Source organism: Callorhinus ursinus, unplaced genomic scaffold (genome assembly GCF_003265705.2).
Source record: "Callorhinus ursinus isolate GAN/ISIS: 27379988/994484 unplaced genomic scaffold, GSC_fseal_2.0 scaffold5, whole genome shotgun sequence".
In the NCBI taxonomy this organism is placed as follows: Eukaryota; Metazoa; Chordata; class Mammalia; order Carnivora; family Otariidae; genus Callorhinus; species Callorhinus ursinus.
Window position 1 is genome coordinate 13,556,898 of NW_027397067.1, and position 22,452 is coordinate 13,579,349.

A 22,452-nucleotide genomic window follows, 5' to 3' on the forward strand; every position below is an offset into this window, starting at 1 on the left:
AGCTAAACATCCAAGTTCATTGCTTGCTTACAAGTTTTGCTTTGCGGCAGGCCCATAAGATACAATTAAGTTAAGTTTCCTGCCACTCTGTAACAGGGACTGCCTTTCCTCCAGTTACAATGACCTGCTCTTCATTTCCTTCTGGCTCTTGCCAGAAGGGCCTATCAACATTCTGCTTGTAACGATAGGTATATTCTCGAAGATTATCGATAAAGCTTGCTCTACAGTGCTCCTCACCTCCTCTGAGCCCTCTCCAGGGGCAGATTTCACATCCACATTTCTACCAACAGTCTGCCTAAGACAATCCAGGCTTTCGCTCTTATGCTTCTTGAAATTCTTTCAGCCTCTCCTCCTTACCCAAGCCCAAAGCCACTTCCATATTTTTAAGTATTGACTATAGTAGGACTCCACTGTCCAGCACCAAAATCTGGATTCATGTTCTATGGCTGTTGTCACAAATTACCAGAAATTTGATGGCTCCAACAACAGAAATTTATTCCAGAGAAGAGAAGTCCCAAATTAGTTTCCTGGGCTGAAATCGAGACGTTGGCAGAGCCATGCTTCCTCCAGAGGCTCTGGAGGAGAGTCTGTTCCTTGCCTCCTTGACAGCATTTCTTGATCATGGATGCATTGCTCCAATCTCTACTTCTGTCTTCACATTGCCTTCTCCCTTCTGTGTGCCTTCTCCTATTTTGTCTCCAATTTCCCTCCGCCTCTCTCTTATAAAGAAACATGTGATTGCATTTAGGGCCCAACTGGATAAACCAGAATAATCTCCCCATTTCAAGATCTGTAACTTATCATATCTGCAGAGACCCTTTCTCTAAATACAGTAATACTTACAGGTTCCAGGGATTAGGGCATGGATATTTTTGGGGAGGGATCATTTTTAGCTTACCACATGCCTTCTGCAACTTAAATTGCAAATGTTGAGGCCACTTTTGTGAAAATCATGCTAAATGTACCGTTATGATTTAAAACATAGGAATAACACTATTTGCCACAAATCTGCTTAAGCATTTTGTTCTTTCTGGATACTCCCTTAGTTGGCCATCAAAATTGGAAAAATAACGGAATATTTTGGCTCGACCAAGGCATCCTTCCTATCCCCTTACGACAGAGGCTATGTTGCCTTGCTAAGGGACTGTCAGCCCGGCTCTCGCTTCAGCAGGCTGGCAAAGTAAATGTGTTTGCTTTTGGTCTCGAAGAATTTCCCCTCCCTAGAATCTTACTAGAGAATACAGCTCCGAACACTACGACATTCACTGCTTAATTGAGAAACTTAAAGGCAAGAGACAAAGCTTGTGAAGAATTGCCTAAAAATCATCTCTTTCGACAGAGCTTACATTTTATGCAAGGACTAAGACAGCCCATTGGAGAGACACGTACTTGGGCCCCACTGTCTTGGCGTGAGGCCAGTGGGCCATGCTGATGGACGTTAAGACACGCCCCCACAGATGTACTGCAGAATCCACTGGTGTGATGAGAGGGAGGAAGCTGTGCCATCCATCAGCATACCCTTTATGAAGACCCACAGCAGAACGCTTCTCTCTGGACTTGGTGGAGAGCAGCTCCTTTGATGAACACTATTAATCTTATCTCATGATGCTACTCCCTTTGTGTTCGGCCTACAGCGTGTCCCTTCATCCTAAGCTCCTTTCAGACCCTGTGATGCAAACCTTCATGTGTTGACCTTACTCCGGCTTTACTACATGTTCCCTTCTCCCTCTCTTTTTTCACTTAAAATACAATAATAATAAATGACTCTAGCACATAAAGGAATATTTCAGTGTATCATCCCAAATCCTTTTGTCTAGGGGTAAGGGAGAGTGTTAATTAAGCAAGACAGATGACTTTTGAAAAACACATGATTGAACTAGGGTCTGATCTGTACATTTTTGATGGAAAAATAAAGTGACCTCGTACTTTCATGTAGCATAGTCCTTAAAGCTAGGCATGAACTGAAACTGGACCCCCTCTCCCCCACCGCCCCCCGTCTAGGGCATACCTCAGCATGGGCCTCGGCTCTTCCAAGGTGACCGGTTGCATCATATGAAAATATCAGCCATAAAAATAACCTTAAAAAAACTTACTTACGCTGATAATTCAGTCAATAATAAATATGGCTCCCTGCCTTTTCAGAAGCAAGAATTGTAGCTACTCCTTCCTCCCTTATTTACTCTGTTAGAGATTTGGGGTGCTCCTGGAGGAATGCCTCATCATTTCTCTAGATAAGGAAGAACCAGAGAATACTCCATGGACTGTTCCAGCACTTTTATGTCCCATTGACTTATCTTCCCCTTGCAACTGAGCCCTTCTTTCCCATTCATTAAAATTACATAACAATCCTTCTCTAAAGCTGTTCATTCGTCCTTTATCCCCAAAGTCACCTGTGAAATAGGCATCCCACACTTTCATATATGGCATTTAGTAAAGAGAAAGTGGAGGATGCCAAACAAGGGCATAGAAAAAGAAGACTCCTACTTCACTTCCATTAAGACATGCAAATTTCCCACAAATAGTAGATGGCTTCATTTTGTGAAGTTAAACAAGATAGACTCAGAAATCCTTCCAGTGATTAAATTTAGGGACAGTGAAAAACTCTGCTGCAACAGTCTTTGGAGTTACTCCATTTTTATTGGCTGCTGAAGACGGTAAGCCAACCTTGGCCTGGGAACCTTGCCTAACGCTACTTAACAGAAGTCTCCGTGCTTCCTGGTACGTTTCCAATAAACATGTGGGAAGCATATTCTTGTCCCACCTCAGTTCCTAACCTGTGTCTTTTTGTTGTTGCTTATTTACTTACAATCCCCCCGTCCCTTCTTTGCAGCCAAGGTCTACTGGATAAAAAAGCATATTACAGGAAAACTAACGGTCATGACACACCGAGTCTAATTCAAGTACAGAGTAGAGAAAGAGAAATTTCTGTCACAAGCAGATGTTAGTGAAGGTGTTATTAAATGCATTATTATAAATGTTTGACCTGATAATTAGATGATGAATACGACTGAGTCAGAGAACAAGACCTTCAATCTAGTATCAAGTTATTTTTTTAACTGCAATATCTAGAAACACATGCAAGTCATATTTCAAATTAACTGATGATAACACAAACCATACAATAGTCACCCTGAAAACTGCAGGTGCCTGAAATTAACACCTAGTGAGAAGAATGTTAAATCCAATGTCATTTCACCTAACAGTAACTATCCTAAGAGTCCTGGACTAACTTATTTTTTCTTTTTTTGCTTTGAGGTGCTATACAATTAAAAACGTTCACCTATATGGCATTTGACATAGTTGATGCTTTAAAAAAAAAAAAATCTCATCTGATCATCACAAAAACCAAGTAGGAAGATTACTTACTATTCTCCTTTTTTAAATAAGGAAACTGAGGCTCAGAATGGCCAAGTGTTTTGTCCAAAGCCCCGCACCTGGCCGGTGGTGGAGGTAGGCTGACCCCAAGTCGGCCGGCCTAAATGTTAGTTCTACTTCTATTTGGGCCACACAGGTGCAATTTTTCCCTTTTACTTGATTCATTTCACATGGAATGCTGATGTGCTTGGGGAAAAATCCACTCTATTCAAGGGCTGCTTCTCTTATTATTATTTTGTAACAATTCAAGAGTAATACCTGAATTTGTTGAACAACTAACTCATTGCACATTTCTGCGCCGAACAAAAACATCAACATACCCTTTTACGAAGTTTTTCTGCAGCATCAAGTTCAGCTTTAATAGTCTTATCAAATTTATTTAATAGTTTAGGCTTCTTTTTCTTAACTGAAAGAAAAAAGAGGTTTTTATTTTGTATTTCTTTGTCTAGAAATAGTTCTTAAGAATAGTGATGTACAAGTAATGAGAAAACTCTCACTGCAGGAGCAAGCCCACCCCTGGCTTTCCTCTTCCCACCCCCAACCCCAGGACACAGGCAGCAGCTGCCCAAGCGCGATAACACAGCTCTCACTTATACGCTCAAGGGTATTCCTGGGAGCCTGGGATACCGGCCTAGTTTCTGGAAGGAAAATGGTAGGTGTGATTTATAAATTCTTAGGATAGACTTCTTGGCGACCGAAAGACTGCTGAAAAGAACAGAATTTCATAGTCTAGCACTCAAGGTCCTCCTGTTACATCATGGACTTACCACTCCAGCTATATTTCCTCCTTCAGCCAAACACGACCATCCTGTGTTCCCCAAATAAGCTCTGTGCCATTTCTGATGCTACTTTCTCTAAGTAAAATGGCCTATTCCTTATCTTTGTCAGGTGTAAATATGCTCATCCTTCAACAACTAGCTCAAAACCCTTCTGCCTCCCTCACTGCATTCCCCCTCTGGACTGAAGTCCACAGCACTCTGCATATCTCTGTTTCATGGTCCTTCTCCCATAGGACTTATAATCATTTGTGTAACTTAGTCCTCTTCCAAACCCTAAGCTCCTACAGAGGGGCACCATGTCTTAGGTGCAAACTCAACTGATTCACGCTCACTTAGCATGAAGTGACATCCAGCAGTGGGGGGGTGGGGGTGGGCGGTGGGTCCTGTTGGGGCCCACCTGGCAGTGCCCGTGGGGTGGGCAGAGGCCGCATACTCCCTGGAAGCTGAGAGCAAACCATCCTGTCTGAGGGCTCAGGAGAATGCCAAGAGAGGGACATGGAAGGGTAAGTGGGATGTTCCAGATAGAGGAGGGGGCTGGCGGTGGGACAAGGGATGGCGTGGGAAACAGAGAGAGAGAAAGTATAAGGACAATCAGAAGAGATGTTCTTCATCAATGTTCTGACACTGAACCTATCCATCCAATTGCTTCTGCTCTCTCCTGTCACATAGAAGAAGGGGCTCTCCTTCCTAAGGTCCCACCTCTACACACACACACATCCTGAGTGTCTCCTCACTCCCTGGCTTTATTCTGGGCATCTATGTTCATCTAATAATGCTGAGGTCTTTGCCGTTCTAAAGCAAGACAAACCTCAGCCTACCCTCCTCTACCTGCCATCCTCTCTTACCCTTCCCTCACTCCTGGCTCCCCCTCAACTCACAGTGTTCTGGCTTCCTCACCCAACAGTAGGCAAAAGCAAGTCTTCTGGAAGAGAGGGCAGCTGAGTGGTTAACAGTCAGATGACAGGGGTCTGAGTCCCAGCTCTTTGACTTCTAAGCTTTGTGACCTAAGCCAAGCTGCTTTACTAAACTTTTCTGACTCCTACTTCCCTCATCTGTAAAAACGGGGGTAGCGTTTTTGAGAATTAAGTCGATATTGCGCCTGAGCAGGTAGCACAGTGCCCCATACATTCCGTGCTCCATAACTGACAAGGAATGATGCTTACTGCCTTCTCTGCAGGCCCCTTTCTTCCTTTTCCTCCCTCTCCTACCTGACTCCTCTGCAGCATCGGGCACAGCTGACTCCTCCCTCCTTCCTGAAATGAATGCTCTCCTTGACTTCTGTGTTGCCCACTTTTCTAGTTTTCCTCCTTATTCTCTGGCCTCTTCATTTCCTCCATGGCTCCTCTGTGGGTCCTGCCCTCCGCTGCTCCCCGGGATGTGATGCCGTCCAGGGTCAGTCTTTAGCCCTGTACAGGGCTTTCTTTAACGGTTTAATTTCCAAATGGAGCTACAAATTAACAGGTTAATGTTCTTTTGCTTTACGAAAATCATAAATCCATGTGCCTATGATTTATGACGCAGATGCCTCACGCTCAGTAGATAAGAAATCAAATGCACTACTGCTCACCACTCTAATATTTCTCATATCTGTTCTCTTCCAGAGGATGACATCATATCCATCTGGTTGTCTAAATCACAAACCTGGTTAGAGATGGCAAACAAAACAGGGCAAAGAAGGAGCATGTGGATTTGTCCAAACAAAGACTGAACGGAATCACGATTATTTTTTTTAGCATTCGCTCTGTGCCAGTCCCCATGCCGGGTGCTTTACCTGTACCTCCTTTCATTCTCTCAACCTCCCAGACATAGTGAATTTAACTTCACAGGCATGTCACTGGGCTTCCAAAAGGGGCAGTCCCTTGATACCTCCCCTCTCTCATCCACACAGGATGATACACACTTATTTCCTGCTCAAATGGTTTCCAAAGGGAGGGACATTCCCCAAAAACTCAGCCTCCTGCCTCTCCCCACAGGGGTGGTGGTGTGACTTATCTGCTCACTGGGTTGGAGGATATGACAAGCTTGTGTGGTTCCGTCCGACCTTTTCTCTTCCTCCCAAGAGCACACGTAGGATGCTGAGCTGACCACAGTCTTACAGGGAGGCCCCCACGTGGGGGAACTATGGCTGTTCCAAGCTGCCTGGAGTGGGCAGTTAAGTCTAATTCTGGGGTTCATTATTAATCAACCCATTACTCCTGCTCATCTCTGCCCCATCCTTCAATTCAGCTGTCATCAGCAAGAAAGCTGACACTGGTCACCTTTCCTTTTTTTCACTCCTTGTACATTTTTAAAAATTGTCATGCTCTTTTATTTGTTTATTCCACCTTGCTCTTCCCCCTTCCGTGAGCCCTCAGGACCCCTATCGTGAAAAAATATAAATGGCTAAAGCAGAGACTGATAAAATAGTGAATAATGGGTGTTTCCAGCTGCATGTCATTATACGTTAGCATATATGCTGAGGATATGGAAAACAAATTGATGTTGGACTGAGATGTGACTGCATGGTGGTGAGTCAGTGTCTTGTCATCTCAGCACTGACTTATGTCTCTCAACTGCTCATTTCGGTTTTGCAGAAGTGTCTGTCAGCAGAATGCCAGCAGGACCAAGAAAGCCTGGCGTGCACCTGACTACGGGATGTTACTGCTAGCATCACTGGTTTTCCCAAATCTGTCTCCTGTTTTATAAAGTTAACATGAGATTTATCTCTAAGAAGAAAAATAAACTATCGGCGGTTCAACACAGTCAGCAGTAAAATAATATGTTTGTTAAACAGTTATACACTATAAGTATCTTAATGTCAAAATATTTCAATATCATCACAAAAAGATAGACAAAACATTAAAAATCTTATATATCTCTTTTCACATTCAAGTTTAGTAGTTCTCTTTGAAATTCAAGTTTGGTCCTATCATGACTATTTTTATTTTTAAATGTATAAAAAGCCCAAGGCAATTTTCCCAATTCTAAAAAAACATAGAGCTCCTCCTTCTTGTTATGGGGAGGCACATGGCCAACCCACAAAAGCAATGATGAGTTCTTATGGTTAGCGATGGAACCAGGCTCCCAGGTGGTCTGGGCCTCAATTTTCTCATCTACAACATGGGCTGGCTATGTTAAGGTCTCTTTGAACTTGGAAATCCCGTGCTTTTAATTTTCAGTTGATTGAAATCACGTTAATAATCTTTCAAAGTAGACCTAGAAGGCACTGGAAGGAACTGTTAATTTTGTTGAACATGGGTTTCTTTTAAAAAATGGTTAAGAAGGAAGCTATTCATGCTATATTGAACTTTGTATAAAAATAATCACTGTCATTGCAAGGATTTTATTTTTTTTCCAAAACCGCAAAGAAGGAAAAAAGTGCATTTCAGTTGCATTTCAAATTCTCAGTTCCCTTGCCACGCCACGGTTGAAACATTAAGGGGAAATAAGAGGAAAAAAGAAAGACAAGGAAAGAAAAATTAGTATGAGAAAAAGCTCTAGCAATACATACTCAGATTATATAAAAATGAATGTCGATCCCTTTTCATTTCCACTTGGTCCACAAATGAAGATGTTTTTATATTACGGTGCATGGGTAGAATTTGGCAACTGCACGGTCAAATGTTCACCAAGAAAAACAGACACAGGATCTCTGCATGACTCCATGTTCTAAACCCGCCGCATTAAAGAGAGTGATGAAAATGGCAATGTCTGCCACATGGTAGACAGAAAAGTAACAATTTCCTAAGCAGTCTCCCTGCTTCCAGTCTGTCCCCATGGTCTACACTGTGCTGAGGACCTTTCTATCCATGTCTCCCACTCTTTATATACACCCATCGATCCCTGAACATACAAAATAAGAATGAAATTCCTTAGAGAGCCATGCCTGCAGTCCTGATCCCGGTTACCCACCCAAGAGGAATGAAGACGTATGTCCACACAAAGACTTTGATGTGCATATTCACTGCAGCACTATTCACAGCGGCCAAAAGGTAGAAAAAGAACAAACGTCCGGTCAGCTGGTGAATGGACCATCTGTGGCAGAGTAATACAATGGACGACTACTCCACACTAAGCTGTAACATGCATAAGGCACCTCAAATGCATTATATTAAGTAAAAGAGGCTACGGACTGGATGATTCCCTTTATACAGTATTTCGGAAAAGAGAAAACTGTAAGGAAAGAAAACAGGTAAATGGCTCCAGAGGCTGGGAGTGGGGGGAGGGGCTGACTACAAAGGGTACAAGAGACTTTGGGGACTACAGAGGTCTATATCTTAACTGTGATGGGTAAACTGTATCTAGATGTCTATGCATATGTCAAAACTCATCTCTGCACACTTGGATACATATGGTTTGGACTTAGTACATGTAAATTATGTCTCAATACTGCCTTAACAAAAACATTGTAAGGAAGGGACAAGCCACGTGATTCTCAGTGAGGACTCTTACACATACAACAGTATGAAAAGCATTTGGGCATGAAAATAACATGTTTCTTTTTTCTTTTGTTTTCTTTCTTTCTTTTTTTTTTTTTTTTTTGAAAGTAGGCTTCATGCCCAGTGTGGAGCCCAACACAGGGCTCGAACTCACAACCCTGAGATCAAGACCTGAGCTAAGACCAAGAATCAAACAACATTCAACCAACTGAGCCACCCGGGAGCCCCGAAAATATCATATGTTTAAAAATAAAATTCAATCTGATTTTGATCCCCCTCCTCACCACAAATCTTATGGAAGGTAATTCAAACTTAACCATGCTTCTCCCTGCACAAAAAAAGGGAAAAAAAAAAACCAAAAAACAAAACTCCTCCAGACCTAACGAGGCTCTTGATGACATCTATACATTCTTATTTAATATCCCAGCTACCTTTTCTACTCCTGATTGCCCGCCCCTTTTCTTCACCATTCTTTCCCCCCTCCAAATATTCTACTCTTTTGTATAAAAATTATTTAAAAAAATTTTTGACTCCTCTTGAACTACACCAAAATGTTGTTGTTCTTCAGTGTTTGTACACAGTGGAAAAGAGCCCCAGACCTTTACATTAAGACCAACCTTCTTCACTGACTCATTCATTCCTTCAACTATTTGCTAAAATGCCACTGTGTTCCAAGGACCGGGCTGGGAATTCAACAGACCTTTCTCCAGGAGGCTATAGTCTTATTGAGAAGAAAGATGGGAATAGATAATTAACCTTTAGAGGAATGAGTTTTAGGATGGACCAGGAATGGTGCTAATCCATTGGGGAGGCAGAAGGGAAAGTTTCCCGGGGACACTTAGAACTCAAGCATACCCAGTGGTGGTAGCATTATTCTACCAGAGGAAAGAGTGGCTATTTTGTAATTCAGTCACAACTGGGGACTTGTACTTTCATCATTAGTTATTTTTCTTGTAAGTGAAAGGCCAAACGTCTCCTTCTGCTTGGATGCTAGTGTTTGGTAGCATCTATGTGAATGCTCTTATTGTGGGAGTCAGGGCTTTCCAGAATTTTGGAAAGCTGAAGGTGGAGATATTGTTCAAGGACTCTGGGCACTGACTTGCTCTCTCCCCACAACTGAGGATGTGGCCTTAGTGATGCTGAGCCTACTTCAAGAGCCAGCGGAGGCCCTAAGTGCATGTTTAGGGAGTCTAAGTTTTGTTGAGAGAGGATGTATGCTCCAACTATAAAAGTTCAGTAGCATAGCAAGAATTGGGCTTTGAAAATATCCAAGACACAAAGTGTACAACCGTAGCTCCCTACCTCAACCCAGATGAGGGATTCCAGATGCCAAGGGATGCAATGCTGAAGGTCATGGCATCTGCTCCTGCCCTGGGCTACCATTTTGTTTTTGATACAATTTTGTATGCTAATTAAGTATCTTAAATTAACTGCCTTTGAGATAGAGAAAGAGAGAATGGGAATTTCTCCCACCAAGTCAAAACCACCAAAATGCTTTATTTATTCAAGGGAGATAATGTCCATCTTGAGCTATTTCACAGTTTGCTTCCTTCAACCAGGTTTACAGTCTTTCACAAACTGGCCCCTAGTCTCTGTTTTCCTCTCTTGTTCCATACCTCTAAAGCACTCTATGTTGCCTTTACACAGCCTCTCAAATATGGCATGAACTTTGACACCTCTGTGAATCTTCTCATGGTGTTTTCTTTGGAAAATACTTCCCTCTATTTCTACTCTGCACTTCAACTTTCAAGATCTAGTTTAAATGCCACTTCCTAAGGCTTCATCATGCAAAAAAAAAAAAAAAATACCCTTCTCTTCTGTGTTCACATAGCATTTTGTTTCTAGAAATAGTAAACTTTTCAGGCTGTGTTTAAGTTGGTTGTATATTTAGCTTGTGCACGCTCACCCTCTCTCTCTTCCTACCAACCCTCCCCAACCCTTGCTTGGTTTTTAGTTTGTGAGAGAAAAGAACTGTGTTTTCCTTGTCTTATTCCCAGCATTTAGCACATGGCCAGTCCTACAAGAAAGTACTCAACAAATGTTTCCAAACATATGAAAGCATGAATGAATCAAGACATTCTGGAAGGGGATAAGACAATGTCAATTTTACCTTAAGCATATCAGCTATTTAAAAAAAAAAATCAGCAAATTATTAGCAACCAAGAAGAGAATAAACTGAGAGTAACTTGCTTTATAAAAAGAAGGTCTAATCCAAAAAGTGTCAGCGGACAATACTGGAGGGGACAGAGGAAAAAAATAAGAAAAAGAAACAAGGTATGTGTAAGCCAATCCTCACTGAAAATATCATAGAGGACACTGATATTTAATTCCTATGTCTCATTCCATTTTAATTTTTCAGTATATTCAGCAATTTAGAACACAAATGGCAAAATACTAGACACAACTGCAGGGGCCAAGGGCAGCCTGCCCCAAGATGGGCCACTTTAAATGAAGATTATTTTCAGCTAAAAGCCATTAAAACCCAGCAGATACAGGAAAAGCTCTTTACCTCCCCAACAGCTGCCTAAAAGAATTTAGGTAGAGGACCTGCTCCCGGAAGAGAGTATCATCATAGATAACTACATTATGATATGAACTAGGTAGGTGGACGGGGAGGAACCTAGCAAGGCCTGTTTGATCAAAGCTCTCTATGTCCCACTGTTTTTTTTGTTTGTTTGTTTTTAAGATTTTATTTATTCATAAAAGACAGAGAGAGAGACAGAGAGAGACAGAGAGGCAGAAGGAGAAGCAGGCTCCCCGCTGAGCAGGGAGCCTGATGCGGGACTCAATCCCAGGACCCTGGGATCATGACCTGAGCCGAAGGCAGACACTTAACCATCTGACCCAGGCACCCCTATGTCCCACTGTTTTTGAGTGGTCCCTCAAACATTCACTCACCAAACATTTACTCTTTTTCATTTTCCCGTGAATTTCATTCATTCCCTTGGAAGTCCCAGATCCTACCCCTTCTCCTTTGTTCAAAATGACCTACTGACTGTCTGGACTTTCCATCTCTGTATGGATTCCCTGTTGCTACACAATTAAATTTGATTTTCTCCGGTTAATCTGCCTCATGTCAAATTTGAGTCTTAGTCTGGGTAGAAGGATCTTGAAGGGCAGAGGAAATTCTTTCTCCCCAATACAACCAGTAAGTTCTTAGACTGCAAAGTTTTGCTATTAGTAGGACATAAGTTCACAAAGCATCTTGCTTTTACGTTCTGAGTCACTGCTTAATGCCTTATCAAATTGTTTGCTAATAATAATAGTTGACATTTACTGAGCACTTAACTCTGCTAGACATGCGTGACTCACCTAGGCTGCGCAAACCGTTAACAGGAGGAGCCAAGATTGGAGCTTGGGGTTATCTTGACTGCAATGTCTATGCTTTTGCCATTTTGCTATATATATCTCTAGCACCTGGCCAAAAGTGAAGAAACTAGGGTGTTTCTAAGGGTTTTGAGAGTGATGACAGAATAGAATTAAGCATTGGTGTAAGTATCATGCTGTTGTCAGAGAGGAAGAATTCCTGTTCCCTTCAAGGTCCTTCTAGTTGGACTAAGAATGAAATTGACATGAGACAGACTAACAGAGGAGAAAATCAAATTTAATTTCATATGTACCAGGAATCCACACAGATAAGGATATTCCAAAGACAGTCAGGTAAAATGAGATATATATGTCACCCTGAACTAAGAAGAAGAGGGTAGAGTCTGAGACGTCACAGGAAGGAATGCAATTCACAGAGCAATAAGAAGAAGAGCAAATATTTGGTCATTAGATGTTTGCCCTGCCATATGGATGGGTCACTCAGATTAAATTTATCTCTGGTAATAACTTTTATTCCAAAAAAGACCCCCAATTTAGATTCTTCTATGTGGTTAAGAGAGGGGCAACAGTTTGTCTTGAGCCCACTGGATCTAGATTATCTTCAGTGCAAAATAATCTTCATGCCAAAGTAGCCCATCTTGGAGCTCTTGGACCCTACATTGTGTAAAGCAGTAAGTTGAACCTTGTACTGCTTGTCTCAAAGAATAAAGGTAGTTAAATAACCACAGTAATTTTCCTTTTGTGTCTCAAAGATCCAGGGTTTACACATTATGCACAGACACCCTGGCTTCGTAGGACAATCACAGTGTAAATTTTGCCCTTCCTAGGTGACTTGCTTAACTTTGCTTCCATGAAATTGGGGTAATATCTGACCCTCACCTACCAACCATAAAGGAGCATAAAACATCAATATAAATGTTAATCATGACTTCCATCTATAACACCTTATTTTCATTGCATCTTAAAATTCTGTTAATTAAATGGGAGATGTGTATGATTTATATTTGTAGGGGCCGAAGGCAGGCCACTCCAAGATGGGCCACCTTGGCATGAAGATGATTTTTGAGTTAAAAGCAATCAAAACCCAGCAGATTCAGGAAAAGGTCTTTACCCCCCTCTCAACTGCCTAAATTTACATTGGAAAGGAAAGCCTGCACCAGGAAGAGAGCTATTAAGAGATTCTTTCTTTTTACCTAAGGAAGTTACTTGCATAACAGGACAGGCTTTGTTTTCCAAACCTCCCCTCTCACCTTCCAGCTAATGGCCTACCTTCTCATTGTATCCCTAGACCCTTACCTTAGGGATCTAAGTTCCTTAGCTCAGGTGGTCATATAAGCCTCATGTTGCCAGACTGTCCTTGGAGTTTCTTGTCTGTGGATGCCCTGCACGTACAACACTAAATGTGATTTTCTCCTGTTAATCTGTCTCATGTCAATTTCATTCTTAGTCCAGCTGGAAGAAGGCTGGAGAGAGGAAAATTTGCTCAACCCCAACATCTTATTAGCAAATGGTTTGAGGAATTATTTGTATTTATTTATTTATTTTTAAGATACCAGATTTGCTCTATAGTCAACCATTTCCCTGACAGAGATTTGGGGCAACTAATAACTTTGCCACACCATACCTGTATCTGGTTTGTATTTTCTGAGTCAACAAAGGACTAAGGACTTATGGGGTCACACTATACTTGCCTTGCTTCCCAGCCCCTGCTATGTGTCTCCAAGTAGAAAGACATAAAATATGAAAGACTGCTATTGGATATGAAAGTATCCAAAGATGGGATATGATGAGAAATAGTATGAACAGCAAAATAATTTTAATGGAAGGAAGAGTAAGACCAAAATAAGACATTGAAGAAAAATGTGCTCTCTATCTGAAATGCAGCCTGAAGCTAAAATAATCATATAATGCTTTATTGCAATATTATTCATGTTAATTAACAGTTAACCTAAGACAGACCCCATTACATATTTTAATCTTCCTGTATTAGAATTAGAAGTTAATTTTGCTTTGCTTTTTAAAACCAATGCTAATTATGAATATAAGAAAAAAAATCTCTAAATTTGTCTGGCACTAAGGTAAATCTATCAATTAAGGCAAATGATAAAAAGAAGGAAACAACAGAGCAAAACATTCAAGACTTGAAGAATCCAGCACTAAGATTTTTGATGGAATTCTTTCTGTGAGGTACAGGGAAAACAAGCCCATATCTGCACATTTACCAGTGTCCCTTCAAGGCATAGGCAGGGGAGGAGGATGGGAGCACTCAATTCTTTCTCTTTCATTTAGAAGTGTGAATTGTGCAAGGTATTTTAGGGGAGCAAATCTCGCCACTCCAAGATATGCCTCTCTGGCATACTGATTATTTTAAGCCGGTTATTTTTAAGAAATTGCAGACACAAAAAGAAGCTCTGAAAACGGAGAAGAAGTTACTCTTTTGCAGGAGACATTTACATTTACAAGGGAGATTTCCTTTTTATTTTTATTTTTTTATTTTTTTTTGAGAGAGAGAGAGAGAGAGAGAGCGTGTGCGCATGAGCAGGGGTGGGGGCACAGGGAGAGGGAGAGAGAGAATCTTAAGCAGTCTCCATGCTTAGCACAGAACAAGGGAGATATCCATTTTTAAGGGTGGCTCCCTGTCTTTGAGGCTATCTTTCCCTCCCAGGAAGGAGGGATCACTCAATGTGCAGAAACTCTTATCAATGGAGAAAGCCCAGACTTAAGTCTGCATAACAATCTTACACTTGTTTATTGGGTTTTTCCTGCTAAGCTCCCATGACTGGCTCCCCAGCCTCATCATCTTTCACTTTTAGCTGAGGATGGTATTTAAGGTGATGGCTTCAGCCATTCTGGAGAGCTACTCAGTTTTCCTGGGTCTCTCCCGTCTATACAGAAGGCCCACATGTTATTAAACTTTTATTTTTCTCTTGTTAATCTGTCTTATGCCAATTTAATTATTAGAACAGACAAAGAACCTAAAAGGGAAGAAGGGAAGACTTTTCTGCCCCCAACAGTATTCTATTGCTTGGCTTCACAGTGGGGACGGGTGAAAGAAATCTGCTATCATATCCAGACAGAGTCATGTTATTTGCTACTGAGAAACCCAATCAGCAGACAGCCACGGAAGTGCTTCTGGCAGGAATCTTTGTATTATCGCTGCAAGAAAGGAAAATTAACACATCTGATCCAAAAAGAACCCCCTTTGAGCCTGCCTCCTCTAATACCATCTACCTTATAGGTCTACAGTACCCGGAGAAGAGGTAAATCTGGGCAACTCTAGGCAGATTCTCTGACCTGCCGGCCTTCACTGCACATGGGAGGGAAGGAGAGTGGTGCACCCTTCCTTTGCCTCCTACAGCTAAGGAACAAGGAACTCTTGTTCTCAGAAGTAAGTATCAACTATATAGCAGCAGGAGTTCAATATTCAAAGCTTAAACCGAACAGCTAACATAAATATTTTTCAGCTGAGAGACACTAAGTAATACAACACAGTAAACATTATATAAAGGCCAATTGTTTTCATCTGCCCCCTCTATTGAACTAATGTGGAATTCCACTGGGAGCATTCAGTGGAGGCAGCAACTATTCCAGTTTATTAAATGGAGTCCGTTGTCTCCCCATAGAGTTATTTTAATAAATTATACATCACTCCCTTTCTAGATTAATAATCCTTTAACAGATGTGACCCCATATGTTAAATTAGAAATTTCAGAGACGCTAAGTAATGTGTTTTCTATACATAAAAGAAACCCCTTCAGTGCCAAGGCAGTCCACAGGCTTACCAACAGCTGCTTCAGACACTATGAATTTCATCTCTGTGTGCACTGTTCCACGAGAGGATAGCCACCTTCCCCCAGTTTTATTTTAGATACAATTCTAACAATCTTGCTCTTCTGGTCCTTGAGCCCTTAACTCACTTTAAATAACACATTAGAAAGAGAGAGTGAGGGTTGCTTGAGTCAGAGGTACACTCAGCAGGGAAAAGTAAAAGCTGACAGACCAAAGTCAGAAAGACAGAAAAACGAACAGAAATTAGCCTATTTCAGCATTGGCCAGACTGTAGAGGTAAACGGTGCTACGCACTTCAAAAGCCCCAAAAGGCATCACTGCACGGTCACTGATGTTCATTAAAATGGGCATCATAGTCCCATAGGAAAATTAAATTATGGGCAGCATATGATTTTAGAAGGCAGAGTTGCATAAAAAGTATTTTAGAAAAGTATCTACCAAATTTCTAAATTTTGTTTCAGTGGCTCTTAAAGGTATTGAAGGCCTTTAAAAAATATGTTTCTGTGGGGGCGCCTGGGTGGCTCAGTTGATTGAGCATCTGACTCTTGATTTTGGCTCAGGTCATGATCTCAGGGTTGTTAAGACAGGGTGTGTGGAGCCTGCTTAAGATTCTCTGTCCCCGGGCGCCTGAGTGGCCCGGCAAGTTAAGTGTCTGCCTTCCTCTTGGGTCATGATCCTGGGCTCCCTGCTCAATGGGGAGTCTGCTTATCCCTCTACCTCTACCTCTCCCCCTGCTTGTTCTCTCTCCCTCCCTTCCTCTCTCTCTCTCAAAAAAATAAATAAAATCTTTAAAAAAAAAAAAAAGAATCTCTCTCTCCCTCTCCCTCTGCCCCTCCCCCCGTCAGTGCTCTTTCTCTCTCTAAAAAAATAAATAAAAAGTAAAAAAACATGTTTCTATGAAATACTGATTTCCCAGGCATGTTAAATAAAGCAACAATTTCCAAGCCTGGCTGTACACCAGTACCACCAGGGGAACTTGAAACAAATAGACATTTCTAAGCACCACTGAGTAAGAATCTTAGGGGAGGGAGTGTTGCAAAGGTGAGGAGATAAGCACCTATAAAAAAAAAAAAAAAAAAAAAAAAAGGTAATTCTGCTCTGCAGCATTGCAGATGTATCTAAATATTAGTACACAAATATGAATGAATAATTTAGGTATCTGGAAGATCAGTTTCTAATTCTACCTTATTTTTTTGATTATCAGATGTCAACATATGTTTGCTTGGTGTTTGTCAACATTAATATTGTCTGGTTATGATTAGTATACCTTTTAAGACACAAGTTACATTTGATTCTTATTTTTTTAGACATTATGTGAGATGTCACCAAACCCAAGTGGAAATCTTTAAATATAATTCAATCACAGTAATAAATTCCAAGAGTGCTTTGATAATTTCTCCATGTGTGAAGAAAATGAAAACCTGATATTAATAGAATTTATTAATCTTGGTTTGTAGGAGTGGTGGTAAATATAAGATGACCACAAATTTTTAACAAGTGATCCAACTGTAAAGATCTGGATCTCCAGAAAATGAGAAATAGTTGAGTTTATTGAAGAATAGCAGAGTGACAGATAAACTATTTCTAATATTTTAACAACTAGAAAATACATGTTTAACTGACTGAATTTTCATTACAGACAAATATGAATATAGATCAGAAACAGAGTCATAAACCTATAATTTAATACACTGAAAAATAAAGCCACTGCCTTTCTGAAATAGATGTGGTGGAAATAACAATAAAGGAGGGGATCTTGTCTTCACATATTAAGGTTGAGTGCATATATGAAAAACAAAATCAAATTTCTAAAAATTTCCGTATCATATATGAAACAATGGTTTTCAAGTTACTTTATATTGGACAATGAAGGGTAGTGATTCCTGAGAGAGAGGAATCAAATTTTTCAAAACCAGTGATAAAAAGAAAACTCTGAATGTAGACAGGGGAGAATAGACATGCTAAATATAGGGAATGAAAAATAAGGATGACAGTAGACTTATTAGAAAAAATGGAAGGGAAAAGGGAATGGAGCAATTTTTTTTACATCCAGTTGACCCTTTAACAAAACGGGTTTGAATTGTGTGGGTCCACTTATACGTGATTTTTTTAGAATACAGTGCTGTAGATGTATTTTATGGTTTTCTTAATGACATTTTCTTTTCTGTAATTTACTTTATTGTAAGAATACAGTGTATAATACATATAATGCACAAAATACGTGTTGACTGCTTATATTACCAGTAAGGCTTCTGGTCAGGGTGTTAGTAATTACGTTTTTGGGAAGTCAAAAGTTATAGTAGATTTTTGACTATGCAGGGAGCTCAGGGCCCCTAACCCCTGCATTGTTCGAAGGTCAACTGTATTAACAGAAAAAAAAGAAGTCAACTGAGAATTCTATACCCAGCAAAAATCTCTCTCAAAACAAGGGTGAAATAAAGGTTTTCAGATATACAAAAACTGAAAGAATTCATTACCAACTGGCCTGCACTATAACATGTTAAATGACTTCCTTCAAACTGAAGGAAATTGATAATAGATGGGAATATATTATGTACACATAAAAAAGAAAGGACTAGAAATGGTAACTACATGGGTTACGATACATTTTCTTTCTTATTATTTAAATCTCTTTAAAACCTGGGTGGCTCAGTTGGTTAAGCATCTGCTTTTGGCTCAGGTCATGATCCCAGGGTCCTGGGATTGAGCCCGGCATTGGGTTCGCTGCTCAGTGGGGAGCCTGTTTCTCCCTCTCCCTCTGCCTACCATTCCACCTGCTTATGGACTCTCTCTTTCTCTGTCAAATACATAAATAAAATCCTTATTTAAAAAAGATAATTGTTTTACTTATTTATATTTTAAGTTTTTTTCCTTATTTTTTAGAGAGAGAGAGAGAGAGAGAGAGTGGGGGAGGGGCAGAAGAAGAGGGAGAGAGAGAATTGTAAGCAGGCTCCATGCTCAATGCAGAGCCCAATGCAGGGCTCAATCTCATGATGTTGAGATTATGACCTGAGCTGAAATCAAGAGTCGGCCACTTAACCCACTGAGCCACCCAGGTACCCCAAAAGATAACTGTTTTAAATAAAATAATTGTTTAAACAAAAACAATAACAACACAGTGTAGACTTTAAAATAAAAGTAAAATGTACAACAACAATAGCACAAATTCAGAAGGGAGAGGTGGAAGTATATATTATAAGGTTCTATATAGTATAGTGAAGTAGTTTAATATCACTTTAAGGCAGACTGATAAGGATGTATGCTATAAACCCTAAAACAATCACTAAAGAAATAAAGAGTTAAAGCTAATAACAAAATAGATAAAATCAAATCATAAAAATTATTCAATTACTCCAAAAGAAGGTAGAGAGAGAAAAAATGGCACAAATAGAAATGACAGATAGAAAACAGACAGCAAGAGATAGATTTAAACCTAATCAAATCAATAAGCACATTAAACAGAGATATCCCATTTAAATGCCAAACAACTTCGGCTTCAATGAAAAAGCGCAACCTAACTATATGCTGACTACAAAAAATGCAGTTCAAATACAAAAACACAAACAAGTTAAAAGCCAATGGAAGGAAAATGGCATGCCATTCTAATAATACCAAAAAAAAAAAAAAAAGCTGGATTGCCTATATTAATGTCCAAGTAGATTTGTGTTCAAAGAATATTATCAGTGGCAAAGAAGGTTATTCCATAATGATAAATGAGTCAATTAATTAAAGGTATATAATAATCTAAATGTTTATGCATCTAGTAACAGAGCTTCAAAATCCATGACTCTGCAATAAACAGAACTGTAGAGTAGAAAAACCCAAAAGTCTATCAGAGATTTTCATACTGCTGATTCAGTAACTGATAGAACCAGTAGAGAGAATGTCAGCAAGAATATAGATTTGAAAAAGAATATGAACCAAACTGACCTAACTGACATTTCTAGAACACTCCCCTCCAACAACAGCAGAATACACATTTTTGCAAGTGCACACAGAACATTTTCCAAGCTTCCACCTTAAAGAAACTGGAAAAAGAAGAACAAATCAAACCTAAAGTAGAACAAAGAAAATAGTAAAGATCAGAGCAGATATTAATAGCTGACAAAGTAGAAAAATAATAAGATCAATAAAATTAAAGCTGATTTTAAGAGAAGATAAATAAAACCGATAAAACCCCAGCCAGACAGATTAAAAAAAAGAGAGAAAAAAACATAAATAACCAATGTCAGGAATGAGTGATATAACCACAGTTTCTACAATTATTAAAAAGACAATAAGAGAATATTATGAACAATGTCATGCCAATTAATTCAACAAATTAGATGAAATACACACAATTCTTGAAAGCCACAAACCAGTAAAGGTTAACTCAAGGAGAAATAAATAACTTGAATATTTTGAATCAATCAAAGAAATTGAATTTGTAATTAAAAACCTTCCCACAGAGAAAACTCTAGGCCCAGTCATCTTCACTGGTAAATTCTACCAAACATTTAAGGAAGAAATAACACATAACACATAAATTCTTAAAAAGGAGGAATTGCTACCCAACTCATTCTGAGGTCAACATTGTAATGAAACCCAAACCAGGCAAAGATTATCATGAAAAAAAAAAAAAGATGCTCATGCACATCATGAGCACAGATTTAAAAGCTTCTAAACAAAATTTCTTAAATCAAACCCAACGATCTATACAAAGGATAATGCATCATGAGGTTTATCTCAGGAATGTACATACTTGGTTCAATATTTGAAAATCAATCAATGCAACATATATTAATACAACAAAAACAAAAAAAACCCTATATGATCATTTTATTAGACACAGAAACAGCCTTTGACTGAATCCAAAATCCATTCCTGATAAAAACTCTTAACAATGTAGAAATAGAAGGAAACTTTCTCAATCTGATAAACAGCATCTATGAAAAATCTATAACTGCCACCAACTTACTGATAAAAGACTGATTTTTTTCCCCCCTAAGATCAGGAACAAGATATCTACTCTCATAATTCTGTTCAACATGTTACTGGAGTTTCTAGTCACTGAATTAGGCAAGAAAAAGAAAAGAGAGGGGATCCTGTTTGGAAATAAAGAAATCAAACTGTCTTTATTTGGAGATGACATAAATATCTTTATAGAAAATCTGATATAAGCTACAAGAAAGCTATTGGAACGTTTAAGTCAGTTTAGCAAGGTTCCAGGATACAAGATCAATATAGAAAAATCATTTTCCCCCCATCGACTAGTAACAAACAACAGAAAATTGAAGTCCTAAAGTAACACCACTTACAATCACATCCAAAAATATGATATATTTAGGGATAAATCTGACAAAAGTTGTAGAAGACCTGTACATCAAAACAATAAGATAATACAGAGAGAAAATTGAAGAGATCTTAAGTGGAGAGACATCCCAGGTTAAAAGATTACCAAACTCAACACAGAAAAGGCATCAATTTCCCCCAAATAAATATATAGATTCTGTGCGAGAGCAAAATCTCAGCAGTCTTTTTTATTTGGTGGAAATTGACAAACTAATTCTAAAATTTATGTGGAAAAAGAAAGGACCTCCACTCTAGCCAAAACAACTGAGAGAAAGAAGAACAAAGTTTGAAGACCTTATTCCTCCAGTATTTTTTTAAATAACCTGTGATTCCAAGACTTATAAAGCTACAGCATACAGTGTGGCACTGATGTAGAGACAAACTAACAGATCAGGGGGACTGAACAGGGTCCAAAAACAGACCCATACATATATGGACATTTTCAACAAAACCACAAATTCAGGAAATTCAGAGGAAATAAGTAATATTTTCAGCAAATTCTGCTAATGTAATTAAATATCCACATTTTGAAAATGAACTGCCATTTATATCTTTACCATAAACAAAAATTAATTCAATGGAACACAAACCTAAATATAAAACCTAAAATCATCATACTTCTAGGAAAAATGATATGAGAAAATCTTTGTGACCTTGGATTAGGCAAAGATCTCTTAGGCATGATTCCAAGAGTACCATCTAGAAAAGGACAAATTCATAAACTGGACCTCATTAAAATTTAAAATGTCTTCAATAGCTACTTTTTTTTTTTAGATTATTTATTTATTTATTTATTTATTTATTTATTTATTTATTTGACAGAGAGATAGCACACGGCAGAGGGAGAGGGAGAAGCAGGCTCTCCGCTGAGCAGAGGGCCTGATTCAGGGCTCGATCCCAGGACCCTGGGATCATGACCTGAGCTGAAGGTGGTTGCTTAATGAACTGAGCCACCCAGGCACCCCTTCAAAAGCTATTGTTAAGAAAATGAAAAAACCCAGAGGATGGGAGAAAATATTTGCAAGTCATAAATGTGATAAAGGTGTTAGAAAAATAATACGTAAGTAACTCTCAAAACTCAAGTAATAACAAAACAAGCAACCCAATAAAAAAGGGGGTAGGGACAAAAGATTTGAACAAACACTTCACTGAAAACGAGTTAAGAATGAAAATTAAGTTCATGAAAAGATGCTCCACATCATTTGTTTGTCACTAGGGGAATACAAATTGAGACTCAACTGACACACCACTACACACCTATATTAGAATGGCTAAAATTTTAAAAAATCAACCATACCAAGTGTTGGTAAAGATGTGGAAGAACTGGAACTCTTATACATTCCTGGTGAGAATATAAAATTAACTATAAATCCACTTGGAAAAGAGTTTGAGAATTTCTTAAAACGTTAAAACAGAGCTACCATATCATCCAA

The 22,452-nt window shown here is 39.3% G+C and overlaps 1 protein-coding gene across 5 annotated transcripts in view; it reads right to left on the reverse strand.

Annotated features, from left to right (window-relative positions):
• The window catches only part of ASPH (aspartate beta-hydroxylase), a 212,813-nt gene that overhangs the window by 72,542 nt on the left and 117,819 nt on the right, over positions 1-22,452 (reverse strand). For all 5 annotated transcript variants that reach the window (XM_073892803.1, XM_073892801.1, XM_025870635.2 and 2 more), the window contains one exon: positions 3,696-3,781. In XM_073892803.1, coding sequence (XP_073748904.1) covers positions 3,696-3,781 — 86 coding nt within the window. The remainder of the gene's footprint in view (positions 1-3,695; positions 3,782-22,452) is intronic.